This window comes from Ranitomeya imitator, chromosome 1, assembly GCF_032444005.1.
Source record: "Ranitomeya imitator isolate aRanImi1 chromosome 1, aRanImi1.pri, whole genome shotgun sequence".
Taxonomy (NCBI): Eukaryota; Metazoa; Chordata; class Amphibia; order Anura; family Dendrobatidae; genus Ranitomeya; species Ranitomeya imitator.
Genome location: NC_091282.1, coordinates 247,684,477 through 247,704,889, shown reverse-complemented (window position 1 = coordinate 247,704,889; position 20,413 = coordinate 247,684,477). Strand labels below are relative to the sequence as shown.

At 46.4% G+C, this 20,413-nt stretch overlaps 1 protein-coding gene across 1 annotated transcript in view; it reads right to left on the bottom strand.

Moving 5' to 3' along the window:
* The window catches only part of ANAPC7 (anaphase promoting complex subunit 7), a 68,042-nt gene that overhangs the window by 17,542 nt on the left and 30,087 nt on the right, over nucleotides 1-20,413 (bottom strand). The window contains exons 7-8 of the mRNA XM_069755287.1: nucleotides 18,251-18,368; nucleotides 16,793-16,989 (exon numbers count right to left, since the gene is read on the bottom strand). Of these exons, the coding sequence (XP_069611388.1) occupies nucleotides 16,793-16,989; nucleotides 18,251-18,368 (315 nt within the window). The remainder of the gene's footprint in view (nucleotides 1-16,792; nucleotides 16,990-18,250; nucleotides 18,369-20,413) is intronic.

The window sequence follows — 20,413 nt, the reverse complement described above, 5'->3', positions numbered from 1 at the left end:
ACCGGTCCCGCCAAATTCAGGTGGCAGGTTCCCTTTAAATCTCTAGTTCTCAAGCAAGTGGCTGGACACTATGGAAATATATAGTTTGGCCGGTACATCCCCTGTCATTGCCAACATTGGATCATCATCAGAACACCTGATAGAGCAATGTGGATCATTACTGTGGTATTGAGGTTAACGACACAGCGAGTCTGGACTCTAAATGTGGCCTAAATTAATGCTGTTACCATCAATTGTGCCATATACGTATATACATGCAAATAAATGAGGGCACAGCACAAGATCCTTTAAGTGATATCTGTACAACCGTACTGCAACTGAGACAGGATCATCCTCTATAGCCAGATAAAAGAACGTTTCCTTCAGGGAAGATTCTCCACTAGTGCTTTGTTTCTCCAATTATGGCTGTTTTGCTGCACTGGTAACTCAGGCCCAGAAGTACAATAGTTTACCTCTCACCTGTCTTCCATCTGCATTGTCAGGAGCGGCCTTCCCCCTTTAAGCAGTGATTCGCCTTTCCCCAAAGTGCGATCCATGCTGGAACGCAGGTCGGGTAATAGAGACTTACATGTTGCTCCCTGTAACCCGACCAGGAAATGGATGACCGCGAGCCAAGAGCCCCTCCCGAAGGGCTAAGCAGCTTGAACCAGGAACACCAGCTCTATTGGCAGGCTGAGGGACCCCTTATTCAGCGAGATGTCAGCCTCTGGATAGTGCCGTAAGGGAATGGATGTAAGAGCAGAGATCCCCCTGAGGGGGAAGTGGCTTAAACCAGGAGCCACAGCTCTACTTGCAAGCTGAGGGTCCTCTTGTTCAGTGAGGCGTCAGCCTCCGGACCCTGCTGCAAGAGGAAGGAGAGAGAGAAATGCTAGGACTTCCACATCCAGCAGCTCCTGCTCAACTGATCAGGAAGATTTTTTCTGCTCTTCCTATGAGCCTCTCATGCATCTGTCCCTCATGGGGATAGGAAAAAACACTGTCAGGTGGAGGTGGGAAGGGGTTTTTAACTGGTCTTTGATCCGGTCACATCATAGGTCAAGGAAGGACTACCTCTTGTGGTGCTGTCTGGAGGGATAGACTGGAAAAGCATTAAGCTACTTACTGGTAGCGGCATTTCTCGGAGGCCCATGACAGCACGACGAGAGAGGGGATCCGCCCATTAGGAACAGGAAACCTACAGATACAAAAGGGCGGTACCTCTCCCTTGCCTCAGTTGTATTTCAGAGTCTTGAGAGGACTACCGCGGTTAGTGGCACAAAAATATACACTATATACAGATTATATACAAAATTTCAGCCATATATTTGGAACTGGGTATCATATGTGAGATATATACATCTATAGGAAGTGCAACCCCCACATGAATAGGGAGGGAACTAAGGGTGCTGTCATGGGCCTCCGAGAAATGCCGCTACCAGTAAGTAGCTTAATGCTTTACTCGGACTCCCATGACAGCACGACGAGAGAATTACAGAGATGTAAGGTACCTTAGGGAGGGACTATGGCTTGTAGCACCCTTAACTCAAATGTGAGATCAGAGGAAGCCCCCAAATCCAACCTATGGTGTTTAAAGAAGGTGGACGGGGATGACCATGTGGCCGCCTTACATATCTGGTCGATTGATACTCCAGATTTTTCCGCCCAGGACGTAGCCATGGCCCTGGTGGAATGCGCCCTCAGATTCTGCGGAGCCGGACCCCCACCTGCAGCATAAACCAAAGAGATAGCCTCCCTAATCCACTTTGCTAGCGTGTACTTTGATACCCTGAGTCCCTTTCTAGGATTTTGGAAAGAAAAATAATGCATCATCTTTCTTCCATGTGTCAGTAACAGATGTATTCTAGCAGACATCTCCTAACGTCTAATGTATGGAGTAGTTCTTCCTTAGGGTTAGCAGGATTGGGGAGGAAGGATGGTAAAATTATCTCTTGTGACCTGTGAAACCGTGATGATACTTTTGGTAAATAGGCTGGGTCCGGTCTGAGGATTACTCTGTCTGGTAGAAACTCTGTATAAGGGGAAACCCTGGAGAGAGCTTGTATGTCTCCTACTCTACGGGCAGATGTAATTGCTCCAAGAAATGCTGTCTTAAGGGATATGGCCTTAATTGAAGCTGATCGTAAAGGTTCAAACGGCTCTTTAGCCAATGCTGATAGGACTAAGTTGAGATCCCAAGGCATAGATCTATCTTTATGTATGGGTCTAGACCTACAAGATGCTTTAATGAACCTTGAGATCCAGTAATTATTGGCGATGTTACAGGAGAATAGAGCCGCTAGGGCCGAGACCTGTACCTTTAAAGTACTAGTGGATAGACCTAACTAAGCCTTTTTGCAGGAATTCTAAGATTTGTTTTATAGGTATTCCTTCTTCTAAATTGAAATCAGAAGAGGCCAGAAACTTTCGCCAGGTCCTAGCGTAGATTGTTGTGGTTATTTGCTTCCTACTTTTCATAAGGGTTTCAATTAAACTCGGGGAGAACCCTTTGTTTTTCAGTAACGCCCTTTCAAAATCCATGCCGTTAAATGAAGGTTCTTTACTTGCGGATGACTGATCGGACCCTGGTAGAGCAAATCCGGAATCTCCGGAAGCACCCAGGGATCCTCCACTGACATGATCCTGAGCCAAGTGAACCAGGCCATTCTGGGCCAGAATGGGGCAATCAATATAACTCTGGCTCGATCTTCTCTTATCTTCCTGACTACTAAGGGTAACAGGCCTAGTGGAGGAAATGCATACACCAGCTGAAAATCCCAATTGATCAGAAAAGCGTCTACCGCCAGAGGATTCTCCCTGGGATTTAGGGAACAGAATTTTGTTGTCTTCCGGTTGTCCCTGGTAGCAAATAAATCTACTTCTGGATGTCCCCATCTGTGGACAATCTGATCGAACACGCAATTGTTTAGGGACCACTCCCCTTGCCTCAAGGTGTTGCGGCTTAGAAAGTCCGCTTTGACGTTTTTTTTTTTTCTCCTCTTATGTGTAGAGCGGTTAGGGATAAGAAGTGATTTTCCGCTGTCTGGAACAGACATTCCGCCACTCTCATCAGTGACTCGGAATGAGTTCCACCCTGATGATTTATGTATGTGACCGCCACCTGGTTGTCCGATAGGATCTTGACATGATGACCCTGCAGATATATGAGGAATTTTTTCACTGAAAGCTCTACTGCCATTAACTCTTTCTGGTTGGAGGAGGCTGATGTTAGGGGAGGGGGCCATAGACCCTGAACCATCATGTCATCCATGTGTGCTCCCCAACCCGAAGGGCTAGCATCTGTTGTTACAACACGTGTTACCTGTGACACCCAGGGAACTCCCGCCGATAAGTTTTCACTGACTAGCCACCACCTAAGAGATGTGAGTGCTTTTGGACCTAAGGTAATCTGACTCTGCAGGGACCCCTGTAAGATTCTATCATTAACCAGCACCTCAGATTGTAACGGTCTGGTGTGGAATTGGGCCCAACGGACAGCGGGAATGCAAGAGGTTAAGGAACCCAATAGTGACATAGCCTGTCTAAGGGTCATGGATGGTTTGTCAATTGCCTTAGACACCTGTTGCTGGATATGTAATAATTTGTCGGGTGGAAGGCAACACTGTTGGGATTCTGAGTTTAATAACAGTCCTAAGAATCTTTGTATTTTTTGAGGCTGTAAACGAGATTTCTCATAATTTATGATCCACCCCAGACGCTCAAGTTTGGATGTGGCTGTTTCTAGCTGGGACAGGCAATGGTCTGCTGAGCTCCCTACTATAAGAAAATCATCCAAGTAGGGAATGATCAGGATGTCGGACTCTCGTAAGTGCGCCATGACCTCGGCCACTAGTTTTGTAAACACCCTAGGAGCCGCTGATAAGCCAAAGGGGAGAGCTCTGAACTGGAAATGGCGAATGCGACCCCCCATTGACACAGCTACTCTCAGGAACCTCTGGAAATCTTCATGTATCGGAACATGATAGTATGCGTCTTTAAGATCTACAACTACCATGAAACAGCGATTAAACAACATTTTTATTGCTGAATTAATTGTTTCCATTTTGAAGGAGTCATTAACCAGGAACTCATTAAGACATTTTAGATTTATGATCGTTCTAAAAGATCCATCTGGCTTTTTGATCAGAAAAAGAGGAGAATAAAATCCCCTTCCTCTTTCTGATTCTGGGATTTCCACCAATACGTTTTTAGAGCATAAGTTCATGACTTCTGCTTCTAGAGCTGCTTGCTCCAGGGGGGAGGAACGAAAAGGGGTTAATTTGAATTTTTCTCGAGGCCAATGATTGAAGTCCAGCCTTAGACCTTTAGTAACAATGCCTCTGACCCATTTACTGTTCGTAATGTCAAGCCACGCTGAGGAGAATGCTGACAGTCTATCCTCCACAGGGATCGCTAGTCATTCCGGTTTTTTCTGATCCTTTGAGGAACGGCGAAACATGTAGCCCGTACCTCTACCGGGTCTGTCTTCCCATCTGAAACTTTCTCTAGTGGGAGAGGACCCGCGTTTCTTCCCGCGACCAAACCTTCTTCGATTAAAGGGTCGGCGGTAGGATGCAGAGTACAGACTGGGAAACTTCTTTTTGTCATCGCCTGCCTTTTCCAGCAATTCATCCAGCGTTGGACCAAAGAGATATTGTCCCTCGCACGGAATGGCGCAGAGTTTAGTTCTGGACTGAATGTCACCTGACCAGCACTTTAACCATAGGGCTCTGCGAGCCGCGTTAGATAGTCCTGCCGCCCTAGCCGCCATTCTGACAGAGTCCACAGATGCGTCCGATAGGAACGCCGCAGCATTCTGAATTGTCGGTAGCGCTTTCAGAATAGAATCTCTGGATGCACCGTCCTTAAGCTGAGACTCTAATTGATCTAGCCAGACCATTAATGACCTGGCTGTGCATGTTGCGGCCACGGCTGGTCTGAGGGATCCTGCCGCCATCTCCCAGGTACCTTTTAGGAAGATATCCGCCTTCCTGTCTAGAGGATCTTTGAGGGACCCCATATCCTCAAAGGGTAATGAGGCTTTCTTTGACGCTTTTGCTACTGCCGCGTCCAACTTAGGGGCTTTATCCCACGTATCCACAACCAGATCATCAAAGGGATACCTGCGTTTTAAAGCTGGCGGTAAGGCCCCCTTTTTTTCCGTTTTTTTCCATTCTCGGAGGATCAATTCTTGGATCTTCTCATTTACCGGAAAAGATCTATGTTTTTTACGATCTAATCCACTAAACATCAACTCCTGTTTTGAGGGCTGTGATTTGGGTTCCTCTATACCCATCGTGCCTCTAACTGATTTGACCACCCTGTCAATCTTATCCAAGGGTAGACAAAATCGTCCAGACTCCTCATCTGATGAAGAGGAGAAAGGAATAGAGAGATAGGTACTTTCTTCTCTTTCCTCTTCTGACGAATTAGAGTCCAGAGGGGTCCTATGCTTCGAGCCTTCCGCTTGGGATAGGGATCGTAATGACTCCCTTACTTCTAGCCGGATCATTTCTTTTAAGTTTGCCGTACTCACGGACTCTTCTGCTACCTAGGGGAGGACAATATAGGTGATAACCACTATCTGACCTAAAGTCACTTCCACCCAACCACTCCTGTAGACCTCACCGTCTGTTGTATACAGGGGGCACATAACTTTTTCGAACAAGAGTCAGGTAAGGGGACTCCACAGAGGGCACACTCCTTATGTTTTGACTTGTCCGTACTCTTCTTCCCCTGGAAAATAAAGTATAAGGGGCCCGCGTCACAGAGTGAACTTTCACGTATTTCACTTACCCGTGCGCCAAAGTCAAGTACCGGAATCCGAGGGGGTTCTTTCTTAGTCGAAGCTCTGGATCCCTGTTCGGATGAGCTTTTGCGACTGGGCTGGTCGCCTCCATCTTTCTTGGGTTTCTGACGCACCTCGTCTGACCGTTGCTGCTGCTGCTGCTCACCACCACTCTCCATGACGAATTGCGACCAAAAGCAGGGTTCTAACATTGTAACCCGCTTAAATCCCCCTTGGATCCGGTCAGCAGATGGGCCAGCGCGATCCCTATTGGCTGCGGACACAGCAGGGAGGGCAGGAGGGCTGGCGGACGAACCGGCGTCCAGATGCGATGGGCGCCGCCATCTTGGACCGACCGCGCATGCGCAGACGTCCGGCGTCCCGGAAGCGGCTACCAAACTCCGCCCCTCCACGTCACCGCACCCGGAAACGCTCCAGCACGCGCTGAGAGCGGTGCAGAACGCCGGGGACGGAGCGGCAGCGCTCCGGAGCTCACTCCACACATCTGAGCCCGACACCCGCAGCCACGCCGCACCGCTGCGCCACCAATGGGAAATACTTACCTGCGCCGACGCTGATGGATGCAGGAAATCCTCCGGACTCTGCTCCCTGCTGCGAACGCCACCGACGTGCAATCCAGCAAAGACCACCGTGGCGTCTCCAGGGATCTCCGCACCGGCCGAGGTAGGAGACCCCCCCGCTACCGTAATCGGCCGGCCGGGGCTCCTTCTGTAGGCACCCGTCCCCTCAGGAACAGGAAACCAACTGAGGCAAGGGAGAGGTACCGCCCTTTTGTATCTGTAGGTTTCCTGTTCCTAATGGGCGGATCCCCTCTCTCGTCGTGCTGTCATGGGAGTCCGAGTAAAACTGCTCTTTCTGGTTCTTGAGATGCTAATAGGAGATCAAGGCCACCTCCTGATTCATATTTGGGGTAGATAATACCTTGGGAAGGAAGGCCGGATCAAATCTGAAGACTATTCGGTCATCATAAACTTGCAGAACTTGCGGATCTCTGTTAGACAACTCTGCACTTGCCACCAAGAAAGCAGTTTTAAAGGAAAGTCTGCGGATATTCACATCACTCACAGGCTCGTAGGGATGTTTGCATTAAAGTACTAAATTCAGATCCCATAATGAAATGGATTTCCTCGCCAAGGGTTTTAGACTCTGGACTGCCCTAGAAAATCTGGCTATCCAGGGGTGAGAGGCTAGGGTAAAGTCAAAGAAGACACTTAAAACTGAAATTTGAACCGTTCATGTGCTTGGCCTTAAACCTTTGTTGAACCCTGCCTTTAAAAAAAAAAAAAAAAAAAAAAAAAAATCTAGAATTCTAGGAATTTTTGGACCAGAAATATCCACCGTAGATTCCCCACATTCTAAACCAAATCTTTTCCAGATTTTACTGTATATGGCTGATGTAACCAGCTTCCTGCTTGCCTATATGGTGGATATTACCTGGTCAGAAAGACTGCTTAGGCAATACACCAACTGGTTTTGGGCCCCCTCTAAGTGGACTGCTGAAAAACAGACAGAACTGTTCTCTATACCCAAAGGAAAATCTTTGTAGCTAGACCCTGTAGTAACAGATGTCTTGGTCACCCCTGATGGTGTAGAAAGGATACTGTTACATTGTCCAACAGAACCTTTATATGCCCGTTTTTGCCTAGAGACTGGATCTGTTGAAGAACATCCCATACAGCACAAAGCTCCCTGTAAATCGAAGATCGGACCGAACTTGGAGACCAGGTCCCTTGAAGAAATTTCCCTTCCAGACGACCACCCCATCCTAACTGACTTGCGTTGGTGGCAACCAACACGCATGGAGAGGAGATCCATGGGATCCCTACTTGAAGGTTCTGTGGAAAAGTCCACCAGACCAAGGATCTTTTTACAGCAAGGGGAAGGGGCATCTTGTTGTCCAAAGTTACCCTGCCATCTGTCCCAGGCTAATAAAATGGCCTTTTGGAGTTCTCGTGAATGGAAATGACTTCATTCAACCCAGTGGATGCAGGCTGTCATTAATCCCCAAGAATCTCATTGCCGCTCTGATGTAATAACGATTTCATGAGAACAGATTAATCCTGTCTTTTACGGATCTCTGTTTCTCTACTGGTAGAAATGAGGTCATTAGGCAGAAGTCTAAGAACTCCCAGGAAATTTTTCCTGGTTCCTGGCACTAGGTCTGATTTTTTCCAATTTGTTATCCAACTTAGCTTCTGAAGTGTAGATATCGAGATCTGAAGATGTTCTAGAAGTTCGTAACTGGATCTGGTTATTAGAAAAATCGGCCAAATAGGGGATTATGGCGATACCTACTCTCCTTATGTTAGCCACTATTTCCGCTACCATATTCCTGAATGCCTGAGGGGCTGAGGCTAGGCCAAATGGAAGACATTGAAACTGAAAGTGATGAATCTGATCCCGAGATTTTATGGCGAATCTTAAAAATTTCTGACAGAAAGGATGAATGGGGACATGGTAATATAAGTATTTTTTTTTTTTTAAATCTGATGTACACATTACCGCATCTCTGTCTATCAGGGGAATCCCTGACTTGATTGACTCCATCACGAACCTTTTGCATCTGACTCAACAATTTAGAGGTTTTAAATTTATTATCGTACAGGACGCAAATGAGGGTTCTTTGATGGAGAAAAGGCTCGAGTAGTGACCCTAGAATCATTCCCCCTGAAGAAATAGGATTATTGCTCCAGCTTTTAATAGATCTTGTATGTCTGACCTCATGGGAGACGGCGGCAGGGGACTGGGAATCAGGATAAAACTACCGGGTGGAAACGGGATGAATTCTATCATATACCCAGAAGATATAGTTTTTAGAACCCACTGATCCTGGGAAACTTCCAGCCAACCTTCTATGTACAACTTTAGCTGCCCTTCGACGCATACCGCCACATTATCTTCCCAGACCTGACCCTAAGAAAAAGAATTCCCTTTCACTTTATAACCCAGTCCCTGGGAGGGGCGGGACCTATGAAAGGGCTGATAGCTCTTGGCCTTCTCCTCAGGAAACCATTTTTTGGTGTCAGATGCCTTTTCTAGAATTTTATTTAGCACGGGCCCGAATACTCTAGATCTTGAGAAGGGGATAGAATAGAACTTCTTTTCGACTACCCCCACACCACATTTTCAAGAAAAAAAAAAAAAAAAAAAAAAAATATAATAATAATAATAATAATAATAATAATAATAATAATAATAATATAGCGCCAACATATTCCGCAGCACTTTACAATTAAGCGGGGACATGTACAGACAATAAATTCAGTACAAGTTAAGACAATTTAAACAGTGACATTAGGGGTAAGGTCCCTGCTCGCAAGCTTACAATCTACAATGAAATGGGGGGGACACAATAGGTGAGAAGTGCTTGTTATTTCAGGTCTGGCAATTATAATAAATAGGGATTTTCATATAAAGCTGCATGATCCGGTCATCAGCCCGTGTGTTTAAGTGCAATAGTCAAGTATCAAGTGCAGTTATCGTGTGTATGGAGGGTGTGGAGACAGATGAATAGTAGGGTGCAGATTCAGAATAATATTTGGAAGGAGGGAACAGGGCAAAGTTAGTTTACTGAGTAGTTGATGTGGTAGTCTTGTTTGAAGAGATGGGTTTTCAAAGCGCCCTTGAATAGGTCGGGGCTAGGTATCAGTCTGATCGTCTGGGGAAGTGCATTCCAGAGAGCTGGCGCAGCACGTGAGAAGTCTTGGAGACGGAGGTGCGAGGTTCGGATTACGGGGGATGTTAGTCTTCGGTCATTTGTAGAACGGAGGGCACGTGTAGGGCGATAGACAGAGATGAGAGAGGAGATATAAGGTGGTGCAGAACTGTGTAGAGCTTTGTGGGTGAGAGCGATGAGTTTATACTGGACCCTGTAGCGAATGGGTAGCCAGTGTAATGACTGGCACAAGATGGAGGCATCGGTGAAGCGGCTGGACAGAAATATGACCCTGGTTGCCGCATTCAAGATGGATTGGAGAGGAGAAAGTTTGGTAAGAGGGAGACCGATCAAGTCCAGACGAGAATGAATAAGAGCAACAGTAAGAGTCTTAGCAGTTTCAAAGGGGAGAAAAGGTCGGATTCTGGAGAGGTTTTTAAGATGCAGGTGACAAGAGCAAGTGAGTGATTGGACATAGGGAGTAAAGGAAAGGTTGGTGTCGAATATGACCCCAAAACAGCGGGCATGCTGCTTGGGAGTTATAGTTGAACCCTCCAGGGTAATTTCGATGTTGGGTAGAGTGATGTAGTAGAAGGGAGAAACACAAGAAGTTCCGTTTTGGACAGATTTAGCTTCAGATAGAGGGAGGACATGATGTTAGAGACAGCAGACAGACAATCCTTGGTATTTTGTATAAATCAAGTTTATTGAAGCAAATAGATAATACAAGCAATGGAACAATGCTGAAACATAGTTTTTAAGCTCAATAGAATACAACCCATAATTTAGGCAGGAAGAGAAAGTCCCAGCGAGTTTTGGGTGCTATTGGCCAATGCCAATGATATCACTTTCAATTTAGCAATAATAACTTTCATTGTTGAAACATATAAAACAACAGCGAAGGCAATCAAGCATTACTAGCTATATTTAATCGTTTATTTTAGTAGAGAATGTCACTAAGTAGAAAAAGTAGAAAAAGTAGATAGAAGGAGAAAAAGTTAAGAAAGGAAAAGAGGAGGAAAAAAGAAAGAAAAGTGGGTAGACATAAGAGGGTACGATAAGTACGGGGAATGCGACCCCCCCCGCCCCCCCGGGCAGACCCAGTCCCCGTGTAGCGGTGAGAAAATCAGTATATTGCCGGCATTGGTTTTTAAGCCATGACAGTAGGCTAGGGTATAGGGGCAGCATCTTTATGAATGTATCTAGAGCGGTTTCAGATATGGATTAGGATCCAGACAGCCACACGTCCAGCTCTGGAGTCTCCCTGAATACAATCCATGGAGCCCAAATGTTATAACATTTCTCAGAATCCCCAGTGGATTCGCTTATCAATTGTTCCATTCTGTATATGTTTAGTTCCTCAACAAAGTCGGAGCATGAGGGGTAGCGATCCTGCTTCCAATATCGAGGAATCAAGTTCCTGACAGCCGTGAGAAAATGTCTGAGAAGACTCTTCTTAAACCCAGAGATCGATAGGTCACACAGAGATAAAAGGGCTAGTTCCACTGTGGGCTGTATTTTGCGGATGGATAATTTATTATGAAGATCAAAAACTAACATCCAAAGTTTCTTTATAGGCGGGCATTCCCACCAGATATGAACATATGTCCCTTTTCTGATGCACATCTCCAACAAATATCCGGAATCGCCGGGAACATAGCATGAACCTGGCAAGGGCATCTATACCACCTCGACAGAACCTTGTAACTCCTCTCCTGTGATACAGCAGACAACGAGGTCCTAAAAGTGAACAATAAAATCTTGTCCCTCTCCTCTTGAGACAAAGAAATCCCCAAGTCACTCTCCCATCTTGAAAAAAACGTTGGAAAATCATATGTTGGAGTTTGACTCTCTTGAAAAAGGTTATATAAATCCTTGGTATTTTGAATTAGGGTAGGGGTGATGTCAGGGGAAGAAGTGTATAATTGGGTGTCATCAGCATAGAGATGATACTGGAACCCAAATCTGCTGAATGTTTCTCCAATAGGGGCCGTGTATAGAGAGAAGAGGAGGGGGCCCAGGACTGAGCCCTGCGGAACCCCGATAGTAAGGGGACGAGGAGAGGAAGAGGAGCTGGCAAAAGATACAGTGAAGGAGCGGTCAGAGAGGTAGGAGGAGAACCAGGAGAGGGCTGTGTCCTTGAGGTCTATGGAGCAGAGCATAGTGAGAAGGAGCTGGTGACCCACAGTGTCAAATGCGGCAGAAAGATCCAGGAGAATCAGCAGAGAGCAATGACCTTTGGATTTAGCTGTTATTAGATCATTAGAGACTTTAGTGAGGGCAGTTTCAGTGGAGTGAAAAGAGCAGAAACGAGATTGTAAGGGGTCGAGAAGAGAGTTATCCGAGAAATAGCAAATTAGACTGGAGTGGACCAAGCGTTCCAGGAGTTTAGAGATGAAGGAAAGGTTAGAGGCAGGTCTGTAGTTAGCAGTGCAGTTCTGCTCCAGGGATGACTTCTTAAGTAAAGGGGTTATGATGGCATGTTTAAATGAGGAGGGAAAGATACCTGAAGAAAGAGAGAGAGGTTAAATATTTTAGTCAGGTGAGTGGTGACCACTGGTGAGAGAGACTGCAGGAGATGTCAAGGAATGGGGTCACTGTTGCAGGTTGTAGGCCGAGCAGAAGTGAGGAACTTGGAAACTTCTTCTTCTGAAACAGGCTCAAAGATGTCTAGTGAGCTTGAGGTGCGGCAGAGAAGGGGATCCAGGCACTGAGGAGATTGGGCTGAGATATCCTGATGGATGTGGTTGATTTTTTCTAGGAAATAAGTGGCCAGATCCTCACCACTGAGATTGGTGATGGGGGCCTGTACTTTAGGTTTCAGGAGGGAGTTTAAGGTTTCAAATAGCCAGTCAGGCAGCATTTTAGAGGGCACCATTTCTGGCAGCAAATCTGACCGATTCCGCACATGTGTCTGCCATGAATCCTGTAGCTAATTTGGGTAAGGGAAGGAATCTTAAAATAACTTCCCTAGAAGTCTTATCCTTTAAGTGCTCTTGCAGATCGTCGATCCACAGCTGCATGGATCTGGCAACTGAAGGGTCAGCTACATTAGTTTTCCAAGATCCTTTTTAGAAGGCAGTTTGTCTTCCTACCCATGGGCTCCTTAACACTCGAAGAATCTTCAAACGGAATTGATGTTTTCTTGGCCACCCTGACATCCATCTTCGGAATCTTCTCCCAGGATTTTAGATCTTCTGGCTCAAAGAGCAGACATAGCCTAAAGTCACGAGGTCTTTTTTTTCCCACATCCTCCCATTTTTCCATAATTATGGCGCGAATGTGGTTGTTTACCAGAAAGACAATGTCTATGGGACCTTAGGCCCCCGAACATCTCATCCTGGATAGAGTGAGACTTCTGAGCTTCCTCTACCTTATTGGTATTCCGGACTGCTCGAAGGAGTGCATCTGTATTTTCCAATGAGAAGTAGTATTTCTTCCCTTCTTCCAGAGGGTCTGAGGCACGCTCTTCTTCCTCTTACTGATCCGATGGAGTGTACTTCTTCCTCTGAACTCAACTCCATCTCCCACTATGGTCTTTTAACACGGGAACCAGGCTGAGATGAATGCGGGGAAAGGAGAATGGAGATAGACGCTTGTACTTCTCTAATCATGGATCTCATGTCTGTTAGAAAAGATGATTGCTCCTCCCTGATGATCTTAGAAATACAGTTTTCACATAACGGTTTCCCCAATTGTTTCAGGAAATTTACTGCTGCAGATGGCACACCTCCTAAGCTTCCCAGACTCTTTCCTGCCATCCTCATTAGGTGATGCTACAGATGCGGTAAAGGCTCCTCTGTCCTAAAATACAGAGTGAAAAACACTTTTTGTTCAGAAGGGGAACTTCATCCTAAAGGAGAAGCATGTGCATGCTTCCTCTATGGAGGACCTGGAGTTGCTCTGATGGGATCTCTGCTCTGCCAGATTCTTCCATCACAGCCAAATGCTCAGCAAGTAGGACCTTAGAATGCACAGTTTAGACCAGGGGTCAGGAACCTTTTTGGCTAAGAGAGCCGTAAACGCCACATATTTTGAAATATAATTCCGCGAGAGCCGTACAATATGTTTAAAGGGCCATTGACAGATCAATCGCTCCAATGTTCACTTAGTACAGCAAGGAATGCTCCTCCCTGCTGTATAAAGCCACAACTGGACTGAAACAATGGTAATTAGCAGTAAAAAATTAAATAAATAACTTACATTGTGAGCTTGCGATGCATGACATCAGTCCAGCAGTCTGGCTTCTTCTTTTTCCTGCGCATGACTGGAAGCTGGCATTCTTCCCACCTGATGTTGAGAGAATGCCAGCTTTGAGGCATTCGCAGAAGAAAGAAGCTGGAATGTTGGACATGTCACACAACGCATTGTCAGTTATGTCAATTGTCTATTTTATTATTGTATCCATCCTGCCCCATGTCTCCAATCATGCCCCGTGTCTACATTCTGCCCATGCCTCCAGTCCTGCCCCCAGTGTGTCCAGCATATTACCCCCAGTGTGTCCAGCATATTACCCCCAGTGTGTCCAGCAATCTGCCCCAGTATGTCCAGCATATTGCCCCCAGACAGTGTGTCCAGCAATCTGCCCCAGTGTGTCCAGCATATTACCACCAGTGTGTCCAGCAATCTGGCCCAGTGTCTCCAGCATTGCCCCAGTGTATCCAGCATTGCCCCAGTGTGTCCAGCAATCATCTGCCCCAGTGTCTCCAGCAATCTGCCCCAGTGTCTCCAGCAATCTGCCCCAGTGTCTCCAGCAATCTGCCCCCAGTGTCTCCAGCAATCTGCCCCCAGTGTCTCCAGCAATCTGCCCCCAGTGTCTCCAGCAATCTGCCCCCAGTGTGTCCTCCAATCTGCCCCACTGTCTCCAGCATTGCCCCCAGTGTGTCCTCCAATCTGCCTCACTGTCTCCAGCATTGCCCCCAGTGTGTCCTCCAATCTGCCTCACTGTCTCCAGCATTCTGCCCCACTGTCTCCAGCAATCTGCCCCACTGTCTCCAGCAATCTGCCCCACTGTCTCCAGCAATCTGCCCCACTGTCTCCAGCATTGCCCCCAGTGTGTCCCCCAGCATTGCCCCCCAGTGTGTCCTCCAGCAATCTGCCCCACTGTCTCCAGCATTGCCCCCAGTGTGTCCTCCAATCTGCCCCAGTGTTTCCAGCTTTGCCCCCCAGTGTGTCCTCCAGTCTGCCCCACTGTCTCCAGCACTGCCCCCAGTGTGTCCTCCAATCTGCCCCAGTGTCTCCAGCATTGCCCCCCCCAGTGTGTCCTCCAATCTGCCTCACTGTCTCCAGCAATCTGCCCCACTGTCTCCAGCAATCTGCCCCACTGTCTCCAGCATCTGCCCCACTGTGTCCTCCAGCATTGCCCCCCCAGTGTGTCCTCCAATCTGCCTCACTGTCTCCATCATTGCCCCCAGTGTGTCCTCCAATCTGCCCCAGTGTCTCCAGCATTGCCCCCCAGTGTGTCCTCCAGCATTGCCCCCCACTCCCCCAGTGTGTCCACCGATAACTGATCCAAAAAAAACAAAAAAAAAACAAGCAGTCTCCTCACCTGTCCGCGCTCCAGGCGGCGAGCTCCCTGCAGCAGCGCACACTCGCCGGCGACTGACAATGACGTCAGACGCCGGCGACGTGTGCGCTGCGGCCGACATCAGCCGCCAGCCTCCAATTGGCTGGCGGCTGTTGTTGTTAACTATTGATGTGCGGGCGCGCGCCCGCACATCAATAGGAAACCGCCGCAGCGCTGCAAGGGGCCCGGTGAGCAGATGAGAAGGGGCCCGATGCGGCCCCCTCTCTCCGCCCACCGGGTCCGGGGGGCACATAAACGCCGGCGGCCGGCACGGGCCGGCATTCACAAATGATTATCAGAGGGTTAATCTGCGGTAGCCCAGGGCCCCCCCAGACCACTGGGCCCTGGGCTACCGCCCATATTGACCCTCTGATAATCCGTCCCTGGAAGTAAGTGACGGAAGTGTGCGGGAGCAGGAGGCGGACATAGTGCGGTGACCAGGGGCGTCTGACTTGCCGGCCCCGGGCCCCCTGTCTGCGAGCCAGATACGGCCATCAAAAGAGCCATATCTGGCTCGCGAGCCATAGGTTCCCGACCCCTGGTTTAGACCAAAGGTCTCAAACTGCATTCCTCAAGGGCTGCAAACAGGTCATGTTTTCAGGATTTCCTTGTATTGCACAGGTGATAATTTAATCATAATTTAATCACCTACACACATAATGATTACAGCACCTTGTGCAATGCTAAGGAAATCTTGAAAACACGCATGGTTTGCGGCCCTCGAGGAATGCAGTTTGAGACCCCTGGTTTAGACAATGGTAACATTTTATATATTACCTTGTCTTCCTGGATCTCCCCTGCCTCCTGCGTTCCACCCTGTAATGCACGCTGAGCTGCTCCACATCTTAGATGACGTTGGCGGAAGTACGCCTCTGCACCTAGTCCGCATCTTCAGCGTGCCCGAGTAGAGAATCCCCCACCGGAGGGAAGCAGCTCGCAAACCAGGTGCAGCGCTCACTGGTTAAGGCTGAGGAATCTCCCCTCGGGGTGTGTCTCACGCAGACCACTTGACAGGCAAAAGGAGGAGCTGGGGGCACACGATCCACCCGAGTCCGCCTTCAAAAAGTAATGCTGCTAATCTTCTGCTCTTCCTCTCGCTGTTCCTATCCTCACAGGTACAGGAAAAGCACTGAGGGGTGGGAGGGTCTTTTTAACCTCTTGTGTGTTTCCTGTCCCTGAGAGGGTAAGAAGGACGACCGCCTTGGTGCTGTCAGGAGGGACATCCTGGAAATATATTGTATAAATATCTATCTTTGCTCCCCAAGCACTCTTATAAAATTGCTTTATTACACAATGACATATACAGGTTTTTCTATCTAGCTAATCCTAAATCTATATAGGAAGTCAAAACACCCCTGAGCTATCCGCAGAAAAGGTGGTGATACACATGGGGCTCTTCCTCATTACATATATTTTATTGCCTCATCCACAGGTCCTTTTCTACACATCAAGCTCATTTTGGGGCTTATCCAATGCAGCAGTAATTCTGATTTGTTATTTATAATGTTCATTGAATATTTAAGTCTATTGCTGTGTGGACTATTTCAGATTTGCAAGATATTGATGTTACAGGTGGTGTTCTACCAACCTCTTATATTGGTAACAGATATTGTCTTAGTGATCAAGATTGTTCATCTACTTTGGCCACTTCAACAGTGCTGCAACTATAAAGTGAGCTCACTGGTCCAGTCTGAGTAGAAGGGACTCACCAATTGGCTGCAACGCTGTCAATGTGACGATAGTGCTGCGTATTCTAACAGACAGTCACAATTTTGCCATGATTTACCTTCGCAACAGTCCAATCGACAGGGAGCTAAACGGATTGCTTCCCGAAAGTGAATGATTGCTTCTTGTACTCTGCCCATGTTTCTCAATGCCGCCCCTTTCAATAACAAAGCCTGAACACTGTTACTGTTGAGTTGGATAGCTTTGGCTCCCAAGTACAGAGCTCTGGAATGTCGCTTTGTATAGAAGCTGTGACACCTGGATGTGAAGGAAAAAAAAAAGTCAGATTTATAAGAAGAAAAAAAAAAAAAGAGAAAGAAAATGAACACTTCTTTAGAGGTGGGCAAACCCGAACAGTAAAGCTCGGCATCTGTACCAAACACCTACTGTTTGGGCACCGCTGCGTTACTGTTCGGGTTCAGCCCACTGAACATCGGATGTTTCTAGCATTGTCATGCACATGACAAAGGGGCGAACACTGCCACCGATTGGCGAGAATATCACTAATGCTGGTCACATAAGCCCGCAGCTCTGACCGCAGGTAAAAAAAAAAAATATATATATATATATATATATATATATTTTTTTTTTTTTTTCCTTTAAATTTAAAAAATGCGTGGGGACCCCCCATTTTTGACAACCAGCCAAGCTGAAGCGGATAGCTGGGGGCTGGTATTCTCAGACTAGTAAGGAGCCACGGATATTACCCCGCAGCCATCCAGAAAAGGTTGACAGCGTGGGAACCGCGGCTGTCTGACCAGAGGTAATGATTTTACCCCCGATCAAAGGCAGTGTTTGCCATGCTGTCATGCAATGGTTCTGCCGAAATCGCCACAACCAAACGTCCAGGGGTTCATCCATCTCTACATTTCTTCCAGATTCCAATACCAAATGCGGCAGCGACTAATATTTCCATTTAATTTAATAGAAAATTAAACTTACATATTTCAATAAAATTAATATATCACAGCACTTACTGCCTTAATCATATTTTGACTCAGTCGCTAGTAAAACTGAACAATGTAACTTGAAATCTTCAGAAGATAAAACAATGAGGAGGAAGTTGGACATGGATTATGTAGGAGTTTAAAACAACTGGATGCAGAAGGGATCTCCCCTCACCACTGTCTGCACTAGGACATAAACATGCCCCATTACTGAAGCCTCCTGGTACACTTTAGAGATGTCAGCTAATGGTTAGACCAGCAGCTCTCTCGCCTGACAGAGGTGCGCTTGTGAAATCAGGGTCTGCTTATCTGAAGTTTACTTTTATTATTGATTTCATCACTTAATTTCCTTCAAAGCAGTAGGTGTGCCCTAGATCACAATCTTATACCACTGATGGCGAATTTCTCAGAAAAAAAACTGAATTTTTAACAGGCAGTTCTGCAGAACATTCAGATTACTAGAGATTACCTCTATAACTGTAATAAATCTTACATACTACAATAATGTACTACAATCAATAAATTTGCTATGCAAATGTGGTCCATCAGCAAGACATTGCACATATTCTTACCCCGACACCACCCAAGGCTCTGCGTGTTGGTCAGATATGTTAAATAATCTACAGCCAAGATTCTCCACATCCTCCAGTCGCCCTTCTCGAGCCAACAAGTATCCATATATATCCATTCCTACAGAGAGATAGGACAAGTATGAAAATTCAGAATGTAATAGAGGTGTTCAAATTGTGTGTATGGACATAGAAACATTTAAATATAGGCAACCCAAGCTTTCAAATGAAGCCATGTAGCATGGTAAAGTATACATGAATGAGATGGTGTAAGATATATAGGCTACAAGCTTCTAAAATAGTGGTGCTCACATAGCAGATTGCAATCTACCGGTCATTTAGCAGATCTTTATGTTATTGTCATCAGTCTATTCTCGGATTGGCCTCAACACAAGCAGAAAAATTACATTAAGGCTGTGTTCACACGTTGCGGTTTTTTCGCGGTTTTTCCCGATAAAAACGCTATAAAACCGCAATAAAACCGCATACAATAAGCATCCCATCATTTAGAATGAATTCCGGATGTTTTGTGCACATGATGCGTTTTTTTCCGCAAAAAAAACGCATACCGCACAAAATCCGGACATGCTCTATCTTTTTGCGGATTTCCCATTCCAAAATGCATTGGGAAGTGTCCGGAAAAAAACGCGTCAAAAACACATGCGGTTTTCTTGCGGATTTCATGCAGAAAATGTCCGGAATTCTCAGGAATTTTCTGCATGAATTCCTGAACGTGTGCACATAGCCTTACAGTGAAATAAACACCTTAAAAAAAAAAAAAAAAAAGGAGGTACTCTGCGGAGATAAAAACTTTCAGTATTGCCCCTGCCCTCTAACTATAAAGATGAGATGTCCATTATAGTTCTATTATCTTTAGTAAACTTGTAATTCAGTGTGACAAAAGCTGCTCCTCACTTCTCCCCCACCCGTCTGGGATGTTATGTCACAGCAGCGTGAAGCTCCCCGCCAGTCCGAGAAGAGTGGGCGTGGTCTGCTCTTGGCTTTTAGTAGCAGCAGACAGCCCCGATGTCCCTTTCATTTCAGCAGATGAGGGGGCGTGACCTATCTACCCCTAACTTTTAAGAGATACCAGCCCTCTGATAAGGCCTCCTTCACTGAGGGGCTTCTAGCATGGAGCAGGCCCTGCCTCCTCACTTTGGACCGCAGACGGGGACACAATCAGGAGCTGCTTTTCACTGCTCACCCCTCCTTCTGGGACCATACAGCAGTGTGCTGCTCCATGCCGTTACCATCAGCCAGTTTCCTGATAATAGAGGGTTCTCTGCAGAGAACAGGTGGCGTTGCCAAGCCCACTCTTCTCAATGTACGCCACAGAATTACTGACAGTGGAAGTTCATAACCACTCTGAGCAGAAAGATCGGCACTGGTCAAAATAGGCATTTAGAGCTTACAGGCAGGCAGTTTAGCACCATAGGAACATAATACCTCTTTAAAGAGTCCAACATTCTGTAGACAGGTCATCTTTAAAGAGGTTAATCACTGCCCCAACTCAGTCTCTGCTTTTGCCACAAATGCCCAAGTATAATGCTTCTGAAACAGACCCCACACTTACCAGGCAGATTTTCGTTTGTCTTCCCCAGCACTGTTGTAGAAAAAAAAAAAAAAAAAAAACAAACACTTCCTTGGATCCTCTACTTCCTTCTGACTGCTATTCATCTGCCAATGCACTGGCTTGCCAGTCAATTGTGAGCCCACCCTCTGAAACTCCACCCAAACACCTACCATTGTTTCCCCAGTTCCATCTTGTTTCTCCCCAAATATCGGTCACTTTTTTTTTTTTTTTTTTTAAACACACTTTTTCAAAAGGGGTCTTGGCAAATATTGCCTCAAAAAGACATCTTGCAAAGATACTCTGAGTATGTGTATTATGGCAAGCAAATAAAAATAAGACTATATAAATTTGGCATTTGCATGATCGAATCATCCAACATGGTACAAAGTAAACAAAATATACAATTATTGGGGTTTTTTGTTCCAGGGGGTGGGGGAAAGTAGTATAGTGCTTCCTGTTCATTATGTCATTTACCTCATGTGCAGGACATTGCAGTAGCCTAGATATCCATGATTAGGACCACTAACAGATCTCACTATATGAGTGGTCGTAACTATGGATACCTAAGCTTCCCAAGTAAACATTAGGACTGC